General features: G+C 37.6%; 1 protein-coding gene across 1 annotated transcript; it reads left to right on the forward strand.

Moving 5' to 3' along the window:
- The first annotated feature begins 65 nt into the window (after positions 1 to 65).
- On the forward strand, positions 66 to 13,658 carry LOC118581770 (olfactory receptor 1030-like). The gene is made up of 3 exons (XM_036184222.1): positions 66 to 135; positions 663 to 721; positions 12,789 to 13,658. The coding sequence occupies exons 1-3, from the start codon at positions 66 to 68 to the stop codon at positions 13,656 to 13,658; spliced, it is 999 nt and encodes a 332-aa protein (XP_036040115.1).
- The last annotated feature ends 7,165 nt before the right edge of the window (positions 13,659 to 20,823 follow it).

A 20,823-nucleotide genomic window follows, 5' to 3' on the forward strand; every position in this document is an offset into this window, starting at 1 on the left:
GCTTGAACCATGCTGCTAAAGCTACTAAACAACTTCTTCCTGAAGTCTGCTGTAGTATAAGGGACATGGCTTCACTCTTGGTGTTTCCAATGAGTAACTTGGACTTCTGCTCTTCAAATGTAGCTCCTGTCATAGGTAAGTAATGGAATGGGGCCATTAGATGATCATCCAGAGACCATGTGGTTACTGTCAATAAAGATAAATTTTCTAGAAATTTTGAAAACCAAGTAGCTGTTTAGATTCCGCCATCCATAAATCTAAGCTCCACTTCTCCTACTGAAATGATTATTTATTTATGTTTTGATCTGTGATTCTCTGTCCAGTTATTAGTTGCTGCATATGGGCAAAAACTTAGCTTGTATTATTACCTAGAACATGAACAAGTGCCTGGATCATAGACCATATTACATACATCCTTACTTAAATCAATGAGGACATTTGTTGGCATGGCAAAATGATTTCTGAATATGCAAATTTCTTATGTCTCTGACATTACTAGGCTATGAATAGCTGCAAATACTTATTATCAAGTGAATAACATATTAAGAGGAATCAAAACTAAAGAAAAAAAGGAGCAACTAAGGATTTACTTAAATAATAAAGCTAGTTCTGGTGGGGCATGATCTAATCCCTGTAATTAATCCTTAACTTTTTCTTTTTAGAATACCAGAAAGAAATTAAAGCTGAATCTGGATTAAAATGTAACCTAGCTTTCATCACTGTATGACATTCCAGAAGTCCAGGAGGAAAGACAGACTATACATCTTTTCAACTATAACTACTCTCTTGTTTCAATAAACTCATATATTCACATTTATACCAGTGGTTATCAACCAGAAGGCAGGTCTAGAGCTGAGTCCTAGCCCCATCCATGGTGGATGACAACAAAGAATGAGATCCTTAGCAAGTTTCTATGTGATTGTGTTGCATAAAAATGGATCAAAAATTGGCTTAAATAGTTGAGATCACCCATTTGAATGAATACAGTTTTGGTTGATAACATTAGGTGCCTTTATTCTAGAAGTTTGTGGTTTCTTTTGTTAGTGTATTTTAATATACCATTAAATGCTAGAAAAAAATCTCCCCAAATAAAAAATTTCTGCCATCAATGTTTATCATTGTATCAATGTATATCTTAAAAATATTCTCCCTGAATTCTGAAATAAAAAAATAAAAATGTAAATAGATTTCATAGTATTATGTTGCCTCTAGAATGTTTGAATAGAGAATCCTTTTGATATACTTTGGAGTGAGCCTCCAGGACATGAATAAATAACATTATTAAGACACTCTCTTCATTTAGTGTGATTTCTTCATTGTAAGATGTATAGAGGTAAATGGGAAAATGTAACAGATAGTGATATTTCAATAAAATATAATAATTAAAGGCATAAATTATTCCACTTTCATTAAAAAACACTCCAGTTGTGCTTTGGTATAAGAATTAAATCTCTGTGTGTAATGTCAGGGTGGTAGCATCCTAGGCCAACTCCCAGCTTCAGAGAATACATTCTTGAGAATTTTAACAAAAGTAGGTGATTCAACTTAAAGGGTGAAATCTGTGAGTGTTGAGAAGGTGACAAACAAGCCTTGTTTGATATCTTACACCTGCAATATCAGCACTGAGGAGAATGTGGCAAAAAGATGCCACTAATTTTTTACAAGCCTGGGCTATGAGCGAGCATTTGGTCAAAACATTGTTCACTTGTCTAGAAGATCCTGGGTTCAACCATGTCATCATGTTTCAGCATAAGCCAACATGAGAAGAGCTTTTTGCACTAAGGAAGGAAACATTTTCACCATTTGCTTCTCTCCTCTGCTTTACTCACCTCTCTTAACACTTTGTTTCTTAGCAGAAACTTACAAAAATAATTAAATGCATGTGGAGTGGGAATATACTTTCATGTGCCAGATTCTATGGTTCTGATTTTTGAATAGCTAAAATGTTAGTACGAAAACTACCACACTGAGGAACTAGAACTCAGCACAGAAAAGGGCTTTAAACCTGGACTACAGCAAAGACAGTTACAGAACCTGGTTATCATCCATCAGTTGTCAGCTCAGCTTCTGCATGGGATAATCTGGGTCTGTCTGCCTAGTTTCATTTCATTATAACAATTCTTAAGGTCACTAGCCATTCTATTTATGTTTAGAAGAGGAAAATAATAAGAAATCAAACCCTATCTCCTCCGAGTTTTTGATTAGCTGGACAATCAGACTTACGTATGGAAAGACAATGGTTTCTGATTGCCACCAAAGGTGGGGGAATTTATATCTAAGCAATTAACCTTGGGGACAAAGATATCCCTAAGCATTAATCAAGGAATTGTCAGGGGAAATCGGTAAGGCTCCCTCTATAGTTATTTACAAGGGAAACATCTCCATGGGTAAGAATCTTAATTTATGATTTAATTAAATTTATCATTAAATGTTTGGAGTCTCTTCAAATAAATTAAAAAATATGTAGATTGGTTTTGGTATCTAGGCTAATTTAAGGGCCAATTTAAAGATTTATCTCTCCCCCAATTTTTTTTTTAAATCAGAAAATCTTTTCATTACCCCATTCATCACCCCCTGAAAAAGAATTGTGGTTTTGTCTCCTGAGTTTCTCTAGTGTTTTTTCTCCATTTGGTAGTGTTTGTGCCATTCTGTAATTTTCTACTTGTTTTAATTCTCTATAAATGTTATGAAAACATAATTAATGTAAATTTTATCTTGATATCCTCTGTAGAGATATGGATAAAAACTTATACATGCAATTAGTGTTTAATGAATGAATACACATTAAATTAGTAAACAAATGTTAGTATATTTAAAATTGGGTCAAATAATAATTAGTATGTTTGGCATATAAAGATATACAAAGGTATATTTATAATTTCAAGGAATTACTGGTTAATAGACTATTATCCTCTGTACATATAATTAAAATCTGATTAAAGCTCTGGAATTTATGGGCCAGATTTAAAATAGTATGCTTATTATGCATTGTTATTGTTCTTTTGGAGTAATAATATACCTTTCCTATAACTAAGATAGTCTTCCTCACCTGAATTTCATTCACCATTAGTGTTTGACATTTAAAAGATGTAGATTATTATAGATGGGAAAATTTAAATTATATAGACTATTCCATTATCACAAACATACTAATGTGTAGGAAAGGAAAAGCAAAGCATGGTTGATGCCTCCAGGAGGATATCAACTTGATTTCTCCATGTTCTGTGACTCAAGAATGTGGTATATTCTTCAGTAAGGTCTTATTCTCAAGTTCTAAAAGGTAACTAAAGCAATAGCAATAGTCTGTACTGGTTGGAGGTTTATGAAATCTCACTGGCCAAAAGCTACAAAAGAAATACCCATTCCTGTCATTGGGCTTTTATTTGTTAGCCTCTGGAGTCTAGTAGGGGTGTTATTGCTCTGTTACAGGGCAATTTCAATTTAACTCTTGTTATGTGTATGCATATATACATATATATTTACATATATATAATATTGTAGATGCATAATATTATGTGTGTATTCTTTCCTTTAGATTTGGGACTATAGTATAATTATATCATTCATTTCTCCCTTTCCCTTTCCTCCCTCCAAATCATCCTGTATATTATTACATGCTTTTTTTTTCAAAATTTGTGGCTGCTTTTGTCATTAGTTGTTATTACACACACACACACACACACACACATACACACACACACACACACACACACACACACACACACACACACATATATTCCTAACTATAACATGGTCAGTCTGTATAATGTTACTTGAAAGCATGTTTTCAGTGCTGACCACTATGTATTGAATAACTAATCAGTGCACTATTCCCTGGAGAAGACTATTTCTCCTATTCTAAGCATTTCTTGGCTGCTTGTGGTTCTTTATGTTGGACTGAGGCCTCAAAACAGACAGTAGTGATTACAGAAAATCATAACCAATCAATGTTCAGAATTGTAGAGCCTAGTCCAAAATGGACCCATTTTCAAAAACAAACAAACAACAAAAAAAACCCAAAAACCCTAAAAAACAAAAACCTCCTGCATCTAAGTTTCAGAGTACATTACAGAAGAGGGGACAGAGTGATTATAAGGTCCAGATAATCATGGGGCTTGCTGTGAGATTGTATCTCCTAGTAATGTTAGAAGATATTTTATTAAGTCTTATCACCAATAAAATGCATATATGTTTTTAGGATGCTTCAATAGTAGGATTAGTCTAACGAAGACAAGATATCCCAAAGTACCCTGATCCATGCATTCATTGTCCATGTATAAACTTGTTGGGTAATCACAGCAAAGTGATTTTCAGATCCAGGTTGTTTTAAAAGTTCATAATTGTGCATCTGTCATTGATGGTTCTCTGTTTGCAAATTTCAAATTTCATATATGAATAAGAGAATAGCTATGAGCTTATACCTGAAGTGTTATGCCACAGAGTTAACTCCACATATTAGACTCCTTAACCTTTGAACCCTATGAAGACTTTGGTGGATCTGGGTGGCTAGGAATGCCAGAAAGACTATCTAGCCAAAAGAAACATGACTTTGAGATGTTCTTGTTATGATGGGTGACAGCAGGACAAACAAAAGTCAGGTACATTAGAAGCCAGAATGGTAATGTTTTGTTTTGTTTTGTTTTTATTGAAACATGGTTTCTTTGTGTAGCTTTGGCTATCCAGGAGACCAGGCTGGCCTCTTCCTCCTGAGTGCTGGGATTAAAGCATACACACAGACCCAGAGAGGCTAAGTAATGAGGATTCAGCGAGGGTCTCATGAATCTCCCTGGAAAAGGGAAATAGAATATATTTTTGTGGGTGGACCAGGGGTGGGTAGGGATGGGGAGGTGTGTGTGTGTGTGTGTGTGTGTGTGTGTGTGTAATGGAAAGGGAGAGTGAGAGTACTGGGGGAGATGGCTGAAACTTGTCTAAACCTAGTGCAGTGGAAACTCCTTAGAATATACCAGGGTAACATTAGTAAATACTCCTAGTAATGGAGGATGTAGAACTGAACTGGCCATCTTCTGTAACCAGGCAGTCTTCTAGTGATTTGACTGGAAATCAACCCAGTCCCAAAACCTGTGGCCTCCAATTTGTCCTGTCTGCTAGGTATGCTTTGGTAATGGTGGGGTGGAACTTGTGGGAGTGGCCAACTAATGATTGGTCCAACTTGAGTCACATGCCTCAAGAGGAAACAAATGCCTGACACTGCCTGGTTGGCCAGGAACCAGAGGCTGGATAGCCCAGAGACCTAGGAAAGAACCAAACATGACTGGACAAATATAAAACAAACAAATATCAACAACCAAAAAGAAAAAGTCAATGAAATGATTCCTAGTGATACTCTGCTATGCTAATAGATATGAGCCTGGCCCAATTGTCATCAGAGAGGCTTCATGCAGCAAATGATGGGAGCAGATACAGAGACCCACAGCCAAATAATAGGCACAACTTAGAGAACTCTGCAGAAGAGGGGGAAGAAGGATTATAGGAGAGAGAGGGATTGAGGACCCCACAAGAACATTGCCCACAGAATCAACTAAGCAGAGATCATAGAGGCTCACAGAAACTGAAGTAGCAAGCACAATTCCTTCATAGGTCTATGCCAGGTCCTCTGTGTATATGTTATGGCTGTTAGCTTGGTGTTTTTGTGGGACTCTCAACAGTGGGAGTTGGGGTGGTCTCTAACTCATTTTCCTGCTCTTGGGACACTTTTCCCCCAACTCGTTTCCTTGTCCAGCCTTGATATAAGCTATGTGCCTAGTCTTTTTGTAACTTGTTATGCAGTCTTCAGTTGACATCCCTGGGGGACCTACTCTTTTCTTAAGGGAAATAGAGGAGAAGTGGATCTGGGGTGAGTGGAGGTGGGGAGAAGGGCTGGGAGGAGTAGTGACTTTCATGATTAAGATATACATTTATCTATCATATACATACTATACATCTGTCTATATCATCTATAGCTATCTAAAGACGGCTTTTTAAAAGCCATGCAGGTGTTGAGACTCAAACCTGGGTTCTCTGAAAGAGCAGCCAGTATTAACCACTGAGCAGTTTCTCCAGCCCCTACATGATATCCTTTCAAATTATGCTTTCAAGTAAAACAAAGTCAACATGACTGCATTATTGATACAGATAAATTTTTAAAATTGTGTGTGTGTGTGTGTGTGTGTGTGTACGCGCGTGCGCGTTACTGGTGCTTGTGAAGGCCAAAAGATGGCATCAGATGTCCTGGAGCTGGAGTTACAAAAAAAAAAAGTCCCCTCGCCACATAATAATTAAACAACTATACATACAGAATAAAGAAAGAATATTAAGGGCAGCAAAGGAAAAAGGCCAAGTGACATATAAAGGCAAACCCATCAGAATAACATCTTATTTCTCAATGGAGACATTGAAAGCCAGAAGGACCTAGACAGATATAATGCAGACACTAAGAGACCATGGATGCCAGCCTAGACTAATATACCAAGCAAAACTTTCAATCATCATAGATAGAGTGAACAAGACCTTCTAAGACAAAACCAGATTTAAACAATACTTATCCACAAACCCAGCCCTACAGAAAGCACTAGAAGAAAAATCCCAACCTAAGGAAGGCAGAAACACCCATGAAAACACAGGCAATAGATAACACCACAGCAGTAAACCCCAAAGGAGAAATACACATACACTACCACCAAAAAATAAAAATAATAATAGACACAAACAATCACTGGCCATTAATATCCCTTAAAATCAATGGACTTAATTCACCTATAAAAAGACACAGGCTAACAGAATAGATATGAAAACAGGACCCATCTTTCTGCTGCATACAAGAAACACACCTCAAATTCAAAGACAGACACCTCCTAAGAATAAAAGACTGGAAAAAGACTTTCCAATCAAATAGTCTTAAGAATCAAGCTGGTGTAGCCATCCTAATATCCAGCAAAATAGACTATAAACTAAAATCAAAAGAGATGTTGAAGGACATTACATACTCATTGAAGGAAAGATCCACCAAGATTAAGTTTCAATTCTGAACATTTATGCCCCAAACACAATGGCACCCACATATGTAAAAGAAACATTACTAAAGCTTAAATCACATATAAAACCCCACAAATTAATAGTGGGAGACTTCAAGACCCCACTTTCACCTCTTGACAGATGGGCCAAATTGAAACTTAACAGAGACATAATGGTCTTAACTGATGTTATGGCTCAAATGGACTTAATCGATATCTACAGAACATTCCAAAAGAACCAAAAAGAATATACCTTCTTCTCAGCACCCCATGGAACTTTCTCTAAAATCGACCACATACTTGGCCACAAAACAAATCTCAACAGATACAAAATAATTGGAATAACCTCCTGTGTTCTATCAGACCACCATGGTTTAAAGTTAGAGTTCAACAACGAACAAAACCAACAGAAATCCTACAATCTCATAGAAACAGAATAATGCTCAACTGAATCACCAATGGGTTAAGGGAGAAATAAAGAAAGAAATTAAAGACTTCCTAGAGATCAATGAAAAAGAATTCACCACATACCCAAATTTATGAGACACTAAAAAAGCAGTGCTAAGAGGGAAATTCATAGCAATAAATGCCCACATAAATAAGCTGGAGAAATCTCATGCTAGTGACTTGACAGCACACCTGAAAGACCTTGAACAGGAAGAAGTAAAGTCTCCCAGGAGGAACAGAAGCCAGGAAATTATCAAATTGAGAGCTGAAATCAATAAAATAGAAATAAAGAGAACAATACAAAGGATTAATGAAGAAAAGAGTTGGTTCTTTGAGAAGATCAACAAGATAGACAAGTCCTTATCCAAACTAACCAAAAGACAGAGAGAGACCATCCAAATTAAGAAAATCAGGGATGAAAAGGGGGACATAACAACAGACAATGAGGAAATCCAGAGAATCATCAGGTCATACTTCAAAAACCTCTACTCCACAAAACTGGAAAATCTAAAAGAAATAGATAATTTTCTGGATAGGTACCACATACCTAAGTTAAATCAAGGCTAGATAAATCATTTAAATAGTCCAATAACCCCTAAGGAAATAGAATCAGTCATTAAAAGTCTCCCAACCAAAAAAAAAAAAAAAAAAAAAGCCCAGGACCAGATGGTTTCACTGCAAAATTCTACTAGATCTTCAAAGAAAACTTAATACCAATACTCTTTAAATTGTTCCACACAATAGAAGCAGAAGGAATATTACCAAACTCCTATGAGGCTACAATTACCCTGATTCCTAAACCAAACAAAGATGCAACAATGAAAGAGAACTACAGACTGATCTCCCTCATGAACATTGATGCAAAAATACTCAATAAAATAGCGGTACACAGACTCCAAGAACACATCAAAATAATTATCCACCATGATCAAGTAGGCTTCATCCCAGGGATGCAAGGGTGGTACAACATACAAAAGTCCGTCAATATAATACATCATATAAACAAACTCAAAGAAAAAAAAACCACATGATCATCTCAGTAGATGCAGAAAAGGCATTTGACAAAATCCAACACCCCTTATGATAAAGGTCTTGGAGCAATCAGGAATATAGGGAACATACCTAAACATAATGAAGGCAATCTACAGCAAGCCAACAGCCAACATCAAATTAAGTGGTGAGACACTCAAAGCAATACCACTAAAATCAGGAACAAGGCAAGGCTGTCCCCTCTCCCCCTGCTTATTCAATATAGTACCTGAAGTTCTAGCCAGAGCTATAAGACAACATGAGGAGATTAAGGGGATACAAATTGGAAAGGAAGAAGTCAAGCTTTCCCTATTTGCAGATGGCATGATAGTATACATGAGTGACCCCAGAAATTCAACCAAGGAACTGACACAGCTTATAAACATCTTCAGCAACATAGCAGGAAACAAGTTCAACTAAAAAAAAAAAATTAGTAGCCCTCCTATATACAATAAACAAACAGGCTGAGAAGGAAATCAGAGATACATCACCCTTTGCAATAGCTACAAATCATATAAAATACCTTGGAGTTACTCTAACTAAGCATGTGAAGGACCTATATGACAAGAACTTTAAGTCCCTGAAAAAAGAAATTGAAGAAGATGTCACAAAATGGAAAGAGCTCCCATGCTCATGGATAGGCAAGATTAACATAGTAAAAATGGCGATCTTACCAAAGCAATCTACAGATTCAACACAATCCCCATCAAATTACCAACACAATTCTTCCCCAATCTGGAAAGAATAATACTCAACTTCATATGGAAAAACAAAAAACCCAGGATAGCCAAAAGAATCCTGTACAATAAAATAACCTCTGGAGGCATCACTATCCCTGACCTCAAGCTCTACTATACAGCTACCGCAATAAAAACAGCTTGGTACTGGCATAAAAACAGACATGTGGATCAATGGAATCTAATTGAAGACCCTGACATTAATCCGCACACCTATGAACATATAATTTTTGACAAAGAAGCCAAAACTGTACAATGGAAAAAAGGAAGTTTCTTCAACAAATGGTGCTGGCATAACTGGATGTCAATGTGTCGAAGGCTGCAAATGGATCCAGATCTGTCACCGTGAACAAAACTTAAGTCCAAGTGGATCAAAGACCTCAACATAAACCCAGTTACTTTGAACCTGATAGAAGAGAAAGTAGGTAGTATTCTTGAACTCATTGGCACCAGAGATCACTTTGTAAATATAAAACCAGTAGCACAGACACTGAGAGAAACAATCAATCAATGGGACCTGTTGAAACTGAGAAGCTTTTGTAAAGCAAAGGACACGGTCAACAAGACAAAGGAACAGCCTACAGAATGGGAAAAGGTCTTCACCAACCCCACATCTGACAGAGGGCTGATTTCCAGAATATATAAAGAACTCAAGAAATTAGACATCAAAATGCCCAACAATCCAATTAAGAAATGGGCTATAGAACTAAAGAGAGAATTCTCAGCAAAGGAAGTTCAAATGGCTGAAAGACATTTAAGGAATTGCTCAACATCCCTAATTATCCAGGAAATGCAAATCAAAAACGACTCTGAGATACCACCTTACACCTGCCAGAATGGCTAAGTTTAAAAACACAGAAGACAGCTTATGCTGAAGAGGATGTGGAGCAAAGGGAACTCTCCTCTACTTCTGGTGGGTATGCAAGCTTGTACAGCCACTTTGGAAATCAATATGGTGTTTCTTAGAAAATCGGGAATCCATCTCCCCCAAGACCCAGCTGTAGCACTCTTGGGCATATACCCAAGGAATGCTCAATCATACTACAAGGGCATTTGTTCAGCTATATTCATATCAGCTTTGTTTGTAATAGCCAACCTGGAAACAACCTAGATGCCCTTCAGCTGAAGAATGGAGAAAAAAATGGTACATATACACAATGGAGTACTACTCAGCAGAGAAAAACAATGACACCATGAGGTTTGCAGGCAAATGGATGGATCTAGAAAAAATCATCCTGAGTGAGGTAACTCAGACTCAGAAGGACAAACATGGTATGTACTCACTCATAGGAGGATACTAGATGTAAAACAAAGATGACTAGACTGCTACACAACTCCAGGGAGACTACCTAGAAAACGGGACCCTAGGAAAGACTCAGGGATCACCCAAATGACAGAGAAATGGATGAGATCTACATGAAACTACCTGGATGACAGTGGGAGTAATGAAGTGAAAGGTTTGAGGGAAAGACAGCTTAGGGGAGCAGGAGATCCCAGCTGGATCAAGAACAGAAAGGGAGAACAAGGAATAACAGACCATGATAAACGAAGACCACATGAGAACAGGAATAGGCAGAGTGCTGGAGAGGTCCCCAGAAATCCACAATGATACATCGTTTGTAGACTGCTGGCACTGGTCGAGAGAAAGCCTGATCTGACCTAATCTGGTGATCAGATGGCCCAAACACCCTAACTATCGTGCTGCAACTCTTATCCAATAACTGATGGGAGTGGATGCAGAGATCCTCAGCCAGACCCCAGGTGGAGCTCCAGGAGTCCAATTGTCGAGAAAGAGGAGAGATTGTAAGAGCGTGAATTGTGGTATCCAAGACTGCAAAAAGCACAGGGACAAATAGCCAAATGAATGGAAGCACATGAATTGTGTACCAAAGGCTATGGAGCCCCCAGCTGGATCAGGTCCTCTGGATAAGTGAGACAATTGAATAGCTTGAAGTGTTTGGGAGGCATCAGGGCTGTGGGATCAGGACCTGTCCTTAGTGCATGAGCTGTGTGTTTGAAACCTTGGGCTTACATAGGGACACTTTGCTCAGCCTGGAAGGAGGGGACTGGACCTGCATGTACTGAATCCACCAGGTTTAAATGAATCCCCAGGGAAGTCTTAGCCCTGGAGGAGATGGGAATGGAGGGGAGGTCATGGGGGAAAGGTGGGGGTAGGGGTTGGAGGGGAGAGGACAGTGGAACCCATGGCTGATGTGTAAAGTTTAATCACAAATATAATAATAAAAATATTACTTAGTTACTTACATTTATTCATTGAAGGTAATTCTTTGCATTTATTAATGGCAGTTGTATTTTATTTTTGTATTTTTTGAGATTAAGTTCAAATACATTTCTTCCTTGCACTTCATGACCAACCATTTCAAATTCAACTTCTAAGTCCCTTTTTTTTAAAAAAGGCACATACCTTGTATTTTTTAGATTATAATAAAATATTTCTACCTTCACTTTTCTCCCTTTATATCCTCTTAGATACCCCTTCTCCTTGATCTCCTTTTAATCTCATAGCTTCCTTTTTACTAATTATTATTTCATGCATATAGATAAAATCTATGAAGCCCCGACCCTACACAAAGAACTGTTGTTAACTGAGGAATGCTGTGAATGAAAGAAGTCGTCTTCTCCAGGGAATATAACATCATTGGGTTGTCTACTGCCAAACTATCAGCCCTGAAAATATTCACGACAGTAGCATTTTATTTACTGAACAGATGAATATTAATACATACATGCATTCTATATTTTTAAAGATTTTTTTTCATGCATTGCTGTGTTTTGTTCACTCTATACCATGTGAATTCATGGTGCCTGTGGCGGTCAGAATTGGACATCAGATCCCCTGAAAGTGGAGTTACAGGTATCTGTGAGGCACAGTGTGGGTTCTGGAAATCAAACCTGGGTCCTCTGTAAGTGTAAGTTCTCTTACACATGGACATATTTCTACAGCAAATCCCTGTTTTAGAATATTATTTTAGGATGTGTTACATTTGTATATGCTGTGGAACATTTGTTTGATGATGCAAAACTGTAATGCATTCTTTTATGTTGCATTTGTTTATGTCTGTGAAGCTGTGTTACTTTGCATCTAAAACACCCAATTATCTAATAAGAGCTGAATGGCCAATAGCTAGGCAGCAGTAAGGACAGGCATACCTTGCAGGTAGAGAGAAAAAATAGAATGAGAAATCTGGAGCGAAAAAGAGAGAAAATGAGCAAAAGAATGAGAAGAGAAGACTGTTAGGGGCCAGCCCCCCAGCCCCCCAGCCAGCTACAGACTAAGATTGAAAGTAAGACATACAGAAGTAAGAAAAGGCAAAAGCCCAGAGGCAAAAGGTAGATGGAATAATTTAAAGTAAAGAAAAGCTGGCAAGAGACAACCCAAGCTAAGACCAGGCATTTATAATGAAGAATATGCCTCTGTGTGTGATTTATTTGTGAGCTGGGCAGTGGGCCTCCAAAAGAGCAAAAGAGTAGAAAAAATAACCAACCACACATCCCAGCACTTGCATTTTTATTACTAAACTCTTTAGTTGAATTTTTTCATGAGCTTTATACTAACTGGACTATTGATTTTGAAAAAAAAATCAATCCCAACATTTTAAATACTGAACAAGCTTTTCATAAACTGGAATTATCTCAGCTCCACACTCCCATGTACTTCTTCCTCAGCCACCTCTCCTTTGTAGATCTCTGTTATGCCACCAATGTTACTCCTCAGATGTTGGTTAACTTTTTATCAAAGAGGAAAAACATTTCTTTCATTGGCTGCTTCATACAGTTCCACTTTTTTATTGCTTTGGTGATCACAGATTATTATATGCTCACAGTGATGGCTTACGACCGCTACATGGCCATCTGCAAACCTTTGCTATACACTAGCAAAATGTCCAGAGGTGTCTGTCTCTCTCTTGTAACTGCCACATACATTTATGGCTTTGCAAATGGTCTGGCACAGACAATCCTAATGCTTCGTTTAACTTTCTGTGGACCCAACGAGATCAATCACTTCTACTGTGCAGACCCCCCTCTCATGGTCCTTGCTTGCTCAGACACCTATGTAAAAGAAACTGCCATATTTGTGGTGGCTGGATCCAACCTCACCTGTTCTCTCACCATCATCCTCATCTCTTACATTTTCATCTTCACAGCCATCCTGCAAATCCGTTCTGCAGAGGGGAGACGCAAGGCCTTCTCTACTTGTGGGTCTCATTTGGTAGCTGTCACTGTTTTTTATGGGACTTTGTTTTGTATGTACCTCAGGCCTCCATCTGAGAAGTCTGTAGAGCAAGGGAAAATTGTAGCTGTCTTTTATATCTTTGTAAGTCCAATGTTAAACCCTTTGATCTATAGCCTGAGAAACAAAGATGTGAAAAAAGCAATCAGGAAAGTTGTCCATAAGGAAGTGTTCATGAAGTAAGTTGAGAGGTACACAGACCTTTACTTTCTAAGGAAATGGGCATTCAAAATTTCCCAATTGCTTTTGGTGACTGATTAATTTTAATTTTTGTCTCTTATAAATGACAAAGTACAATAGTGTGTATTGTTTTGTAAGTTAAATATTACAGTCCACCTTGATGAATGAATAAAAAGAATTCTCAAATTGACTGGAGATACTGTCATTGTTATATAAAGTCAATATGGATCATGGCAGATATGTTATCAAAGGTACAATTGTCCAATGCTGTGGCAGTGAGCTCCTTTATTTATGTATGTTCTTCAAAGTATTTTCCTGAAATTTCCCAACTATAGTAGGTCAATTCTTTCTTCTTAAGATTTTTTACATGTTAACTCATACATTTTTCAGAGATATATCTCAGATTATTACTTTAAGATAGACCTTTCAAATGATTTTATTGGTCAGATGGAATCTCTATACATATGATCTTGATAGAAATGCCAATTTCCCTTAGCAGGACTTGGTGTTCTTCTGTTAGTGAACTTGCATTCTCACCAGTTTGCCTCTGATCCTCTACTTTTTATTATTATTATTATTATTATTATTATTATTATTATGTGTTTTAATTTTACACATCAGCCATGGGTTCCCCTGTCCTCCCTCCTCCCGCCCCCACTCCCACCTTCCCCACAGCCCCTCCCCTCCATTCCCATCTCCTCCAGGGCCAGGACTCCCCTGGAGATTCATTTAAACTTGGTGGATTCAGTACAGGCAGGTCCAGTCCCCTCCTTCCAGGCTGAGCATGTATCCCTGTGTAAGCCCAAGGTTCCAAACAGCCAGCTCATACACTAAGGACAGGTCCTGGTCCCACAGCCTGGGTGCCTCCCAAACAGATCAAGCTATTCAATTGTTTCACTTATCCAGAGGGCCTGATCCAGCTGGGGGCTCCTCAGCTGTTGGTTCATAATTCATGTGCTTCCACTCATTTGGCTATTTGTCCCTGTGCCTTTTGCAATCTTGGATTCAACAATTCACGCTCTTACAGTCCCTCCTCTTTCTTGACAGTTGGACACCTGGAGCTCCACCTGGGGCCTGGCTGAGGATCTCTGCATCCACTTCCATCAGTTATTGGATGAGAGTTCCAAGACGACTGTTAGGGTATTTAGTCATCTGATCACCAGACTAGGTCAGATTAGGCTTTCTCTCGACCATTGCCAGCAGTCTACAGAGGATATATCATTGTGGATTTCTGGGGACCTTATATCTACACACATACACACACACACACAGAGAGAGAGAGAGAGAGAGAGAGAGAGAGAGAGAGAGAGAGAGAGAGAGAGAGAGATGTGATATTGAAATAGAAAGTGGCTATTTTGGAGGAATAGGTGAATTAGTTACAAAGGAAAGATGACACAGAAGAGAGCAATGGGGTGTGAATAGGCTTAGAACGTGATATACTTGAAAAAAAGATATGAAATCTCTTGCTTTTTAAAACAAACATGTAATTATTTAAAAAAAAATTGTGGACTCTACTAAGTCAAATTTTATTTTGGACAAAAAGATTGCTTACCTCATATCTACTATAAATCACCCACCCTTTTCAGCTTTACTGCCTTTTTGCTTGGCTGGGTGGGTATTGATGTTCTTGTGTGAAGGAACAGCAGCTTTTTCTGACTGGTTTTACTTTTCATCAAGAAAAATGTATGTAGTACCCATTCCAGTGTGTGTGTGTGTGTGTGTGTTATACTTTCTCTCTCCAACACACACACACACACACACACACACACACACACACACACACACACACTGGAATGGGTACTACATTCAGATAAAAACATTCAAGGTAATTAAAATCAAAATATTATCTTCTTAGATGTTTTGTGGATAACTCTGTTAACAACCTGACAAAAGAATGCACTAATACTTATATGAAAGCACTAAGGAGGAATTGGCACTCAAGAACTACTAAACTTATCAGGTAGGAAGTATAGGACCTAATATCTGAGTGAGAGTGACTCAACATAGAGAGGGAGAAGGAAAACAACTTGATTTTGTCAATTCAAGGACTTCTATTTACATCCATCTCAAAAGTGTAAATTTTAAGAGAAATAAATTAATAAAAATTTTCAGAATTTTAATAAAATATATCTCCTGATATTTTCAAAGGCATCATTGGTTTTTGTTTTGCATATCATGACATTTTGACAATTATATTCTTCTACATTTGTAGGAAAACTTGATTTGTGAGGCAATTAAAATCTTATAGAGGTGGTATATGTCCATTGAGGAAAAGGACAAGGAAATCAATGTGATTCAAATGTTTCTTGAAAACAAAGTCTCCAGGGAGTTAATAGCATGATAAAAAGCTGAATATAGAGAATCAAGTGACTTTGAGAAGAATGATTTAAACTGTCCCTGAATTTTCTTTTGGCACTTATCAGGTGTCTACAATAACAAGGATGAAATTTAAAGCTTCTTGTGCGTTAAGTTCTCTGCTTTTTCTGTGTCATTGATAAGAACACATGGATTGGCCATAATCCTGAAAAGTGAAGGGAGGAGACATAGCCATTCTAACATGTTTATTTATCAAATAAGGTGGTTTCATAGAAGAGGTGCAGAAATCATCACTGAACAATGTCAAACTCAAAATGCCTCAATGTTGTCAGCAAATATAACATCTCCCTTCCATGCTTAGCTTACAGTTGAGTCTGGATACAGAATGAAGGTAATTCAAGGCCTTTTTAGGGACTGGAGAGATGACTCAATGGTTAAGGCCCCATACTTTTCTTACTTTTTTTCCACATGGTTGCTTATAACCCTCTGTGACTCGAGTTCCAAGGGACCCAAAGCTGTGGTTGATATATTGTGCACCCCAATAAACTTATCTGGGGGTCAGAGAACAGAACAGCCACTTTATTAAATGTAGGTTTAGGCAGTGGTAGCACATGCCTTTAATCCTAGCATGCCAGAGGCAGAGATCCATCCAGATCTCTGTGAGTTCAAAGCGACATTGGAAACAGCCAGGCATGGTGACACACACCTTTAATCTCAGGAAGTGATGGCAGGAAGCAGAAAGGTATATAATGTGTGAAGACCAGCAACTAGAGCCTTTTTTAAGCTTTTAGCTTTTAGTTCAGCTGAAATCCATTCAGATGAGGATTCAGAGGCTTTCAGTCAGAGGAAACAAGGTCAGATGAGACCTTGGTGAGGTGAGATTGGATGTAGCTTGTTCTGATCTTTCAGCATTCATCCCAATACCTGGCTCTGGGTTTGTTTTTTATGAATAACACCTTTTATGATTCGTGCTACACAAAGCCCTCTTCTGGTCTCTGCACTGCCAGGAAGACCTGTAGTATACAGACATACATTCAGGCGATACACCCATATGTATTTAAATATATATATATGCATATGTATATACATATCTTTTAAAACCCCAACCATGATGTACAAAGAAATATCCTGAATTTTAAGCAAAAACCAAGAATTAATATTATTATGACTGTCATTGTCTCTACTACAATGTTTCCTGAGCAACTATTGAGTGTTACTCCAGCCTGAGTCAAGAATACAGTATGACAGAAAATCCTTCTGAAATTGTTTCCCTTAAAGGAATCCAACAAAAAGTATTAATGATAAAAAGTTGAAGATATCTGTATAATCCAAACAAATTTTATCAACAGAGGCAGGGAGCAAGGCCAGTGTATATTTTCAAAGCTGTTTGAGAGCTGGAAGCAAAAAATAATCGATTCAATTTTCTTATCTGATATATTAATGAGAGAAATCCAGAGTCTGCTTAAAGGGCAAAGGAATTTATTAGGGAAGGAAAACTCTTTAGTCAGAATAGAGGAATTGTTGTAGGATCCTGGAAGGGTGAGGCATGGCCCTACTACAATATATACTCAGTGCTAAGTTCTTAGATGTCTGTGACTGTGTTAGTATGGTGATGTTGAGCCAGAAATGGAATGGGATGAAACAGGGATCTACTTCTCTCTCCTTCCAATTAGTGACATCTTACTGGTTCCTCCCAATAACAGAAGTCAGAGTAAAGCTAAACACCAAAGCAATGATACTGGAGCAGCTACTGGTATTAAATGACTGATGTTAAAAGGGGGAGAAGGTGAAGTCAGGGTCAAAGAGACATAGTCTAAATCATCACCATACCTATAGTGTCTGTAAAGATACAACATTCTCTATTTTCCCTGAAAAGGTAAATGCAAGTTTTGAATTCAATAGGTAGCCCAAACTAAGAAAAAGTAACTGATGTTCAGGTTTCTCAGACTCTAAAACTCTCTTTCTCTTGTGTGCTATTATATTTTAGAAACTGCAACCAAGGGAAACAAGGCTTTCCCAAAACAAAAGTATGAGAACATTCATCATAAACAAAAATAAATTATAAGTCCCATTGCTTTACCATTCTTTGGAGATTTGGTTCTCCTATGATTTGAGCAGTGAAACTAAAGTTACCAAAGAGTTTATCATTGTAAGTAGTTGTTTATAATACAAATTACTCCTGGCAAGAATTAATAGAACCACAGGGATTTGGTGCTTATGAAACAATTAGGTTATAAAATCCCAAATGTCTGTATGTCAATGCTACCTTTGTGGTCTTACACTGCTTCTTCAGGTAGGATATTCATGGTTCATTTAAGTTTGGAACAGAAATACACATTTTAATTGGTAAATTAAATTGACTTACAACCTATATTTCTGAATTAAGAATCAATTATATTGAAATACAACTGTTCTCAGGCTAAACTATTCATAGATAAATGATAAAGATGTGTGTATTCACATAAAGGAAAAGGTGATAGACCAAAAATTAGAATCAGTGGTAGCATGGCACAGTCAGTACAGTTTAAAGATTCCCTTCTCTAAATTGTCGCATTGTCTCCTGCTGTTCCACCAGAGGCTGTAGATATACTTTTTTTTCCCTTGACAACAGCCCAGCATGAACAGTGAACGTCATCAAGGTATGTCCACAGCTACATATTTTCATTGCTCATGGGAGTATAACCATAATACTCTTGGTATACATGGTAAAGCAATGGGACTTATAATTTATTTTGTTTATGATGAATGTTCTCATACTTTTGTTTTGGGAAAGCCTTGTTTCCCTTGGTTGCAGTTTCTAAAATATAATAGCACACAAGAGAAAGAGAGTTTAGAGTCTGAGAAACCTGAACATCAGTTACTTTTTCTTAGTTTGGGCTACCTATTGAATTCAAAACTTGCATTTACCTTTTCAGGGAAAATAGAGAATGTTGTATCTTTACAGACACTATAGGTATGGTGATGATTTAGACTATGTCTCTTTGACCCTGACTTCACCTTCTCCCCCTTAACATCAGTCATTAATACCAGTAGCTGCTCCAGTATCATTGCTTTTGGTGTTTAGCTTTACTCTGACTTCTGTTATTTGGAGGAACCAGTAAGATGTCACTAATGGAAGGAGAGAGAAGTAGATCCCTGTTTCATCCCATTCCATTTCTGGCTCAACATCACCATACTAACACAGTCACAGACATCTAAGAACTTAGCACTGAGTATATATTGTAGTAGGCCATGCCTCACCCTTCCAGGATCCTACAACAATTCACTCTATTCTGACTAAAGAGTTTTCCTTCCCTAATAAATTCCTTTGCCCTTTAAGCAGACTCTGGATTTCTCTCATTAATATATCAGATAAGAAAATTGATCTATTATTTTTTTGCTTCCAGCTCTCAAACAGCTTTGAAAATATACACTGGCCCTGCTCCCTGCCTCTGTTGATAAAATTTGTTTGGATTATACAGATATCTTCAACTTTTTATCATTAATACTTTTTGTTGGATTCCTTTAAGGGAAACAATTCAGAAGGATTTGCTCATACTGTATTCTTGACTCAGGCTGGAGTAACACTCAATAGTTGCTCAGGAAACATTGTAGTAGAGACAATGACAGTCATAATAATATTAATTCTTGGTTTTTGCTTAAATTCAGGATATTTCTTTGTACATCATGGTTGGGGTTTTTAAAAGATATGTATATACATATGCATATATATATATTTAAATACATATGGGTGTATCGCCTGAATGTATGTCTGTATACTACAGGTCTTCCTGGCAGTGCAGAGACCAGAAGAGGGCTTTGTGTAGCACGAATCATAAAAGGTGTTTCATAAAAAACAAACCCAGAGCCAGGTATTGGGATGAATGCTGAAAGATCAGAACAAGCTACATCCAATCTCACCTCACCAAGTCTCATCTGACCTGTTTCCTCGACTGAAAGCCTCTGAATCCTCATCTGAATGGATTTCAGCTGAACTAAAAGCTAAAAGCTTAAAAAAGGCTCTAGTTGCTGGTCTTCCACACATTATATACCTTTCTGCTTCCTGCCATCACTTCTGAGATTAAAGTGTGTGTCACCATGCCTGGCTGTTTCCAATGTCGCTTTGAACTCACAGAGATCTGGATGGATCTCTGCCTCTGGCATGCTAGATTAAAGCATGTGCTACACTGCCTAAACCTACATTTAATAAAGTGGCTGTTCTGTTCTCTGACCCCCAGATAAGTATTGGGGTGCACAATATATCAACCACAGCTTTGGGTCCCTTGGAACTCGAGTCACAGAGGGTTATAAGCAACCATGTGGAAAAAGTAAGAAAAGTATGGGGCCTTAACCATTGAGTCATCTCTCCAGTCTCCCTAAAAAAGCCTTGAATTACCTTCATTCTGTATCCAGACTCAACTGTAAGCTAAGCATGGAAGGGAGATGTTATATTTTGCTGACAACATTGAGGCATTTGAGTTTTGACATTGTTCAGTGATGATTTCTGCACCTCTTCTATGAAACCCACTTATTTGATAAATAAACATGTTAGAATGGCTATGTCTCCTCCCTTCACTTTTCAGGTTATGGCCAATCCATGTGTCTTATCAATGACACAGAAAAAGCAGAGAACTTAACGCACAAGAAGCTTTAAATTTCATCCTTGTTATTGTAGACACCTGATAAGTGCCAAAAGAAAATTCAGGACAGTTTACATCATTCTTCTAGTAGTCAATTCTTTCTCTTTAAGATTTTTTACATGTTAACTCATACATTTTTCAGAGATATATCTCAGATTATTACTTTAAGATAGACCTTTCAAATGATTTTATTGGTCAGATGGAATCTCTATACATATGATCTTGATAGAAAT

Source organism: Onychomys torridus, chromosome 4 (assembly GCF_903995425.1).
Source record: "Onychomys torridus chromosome 4, mOncTor1.1, whole genome shotgun sequence".
Taxonomy (NCBI): Eukaryota; Metazoa; Chordata; class Mammalia; order Rodentia; family Cricetidae; genus Onychomys; species Onychomys torridus.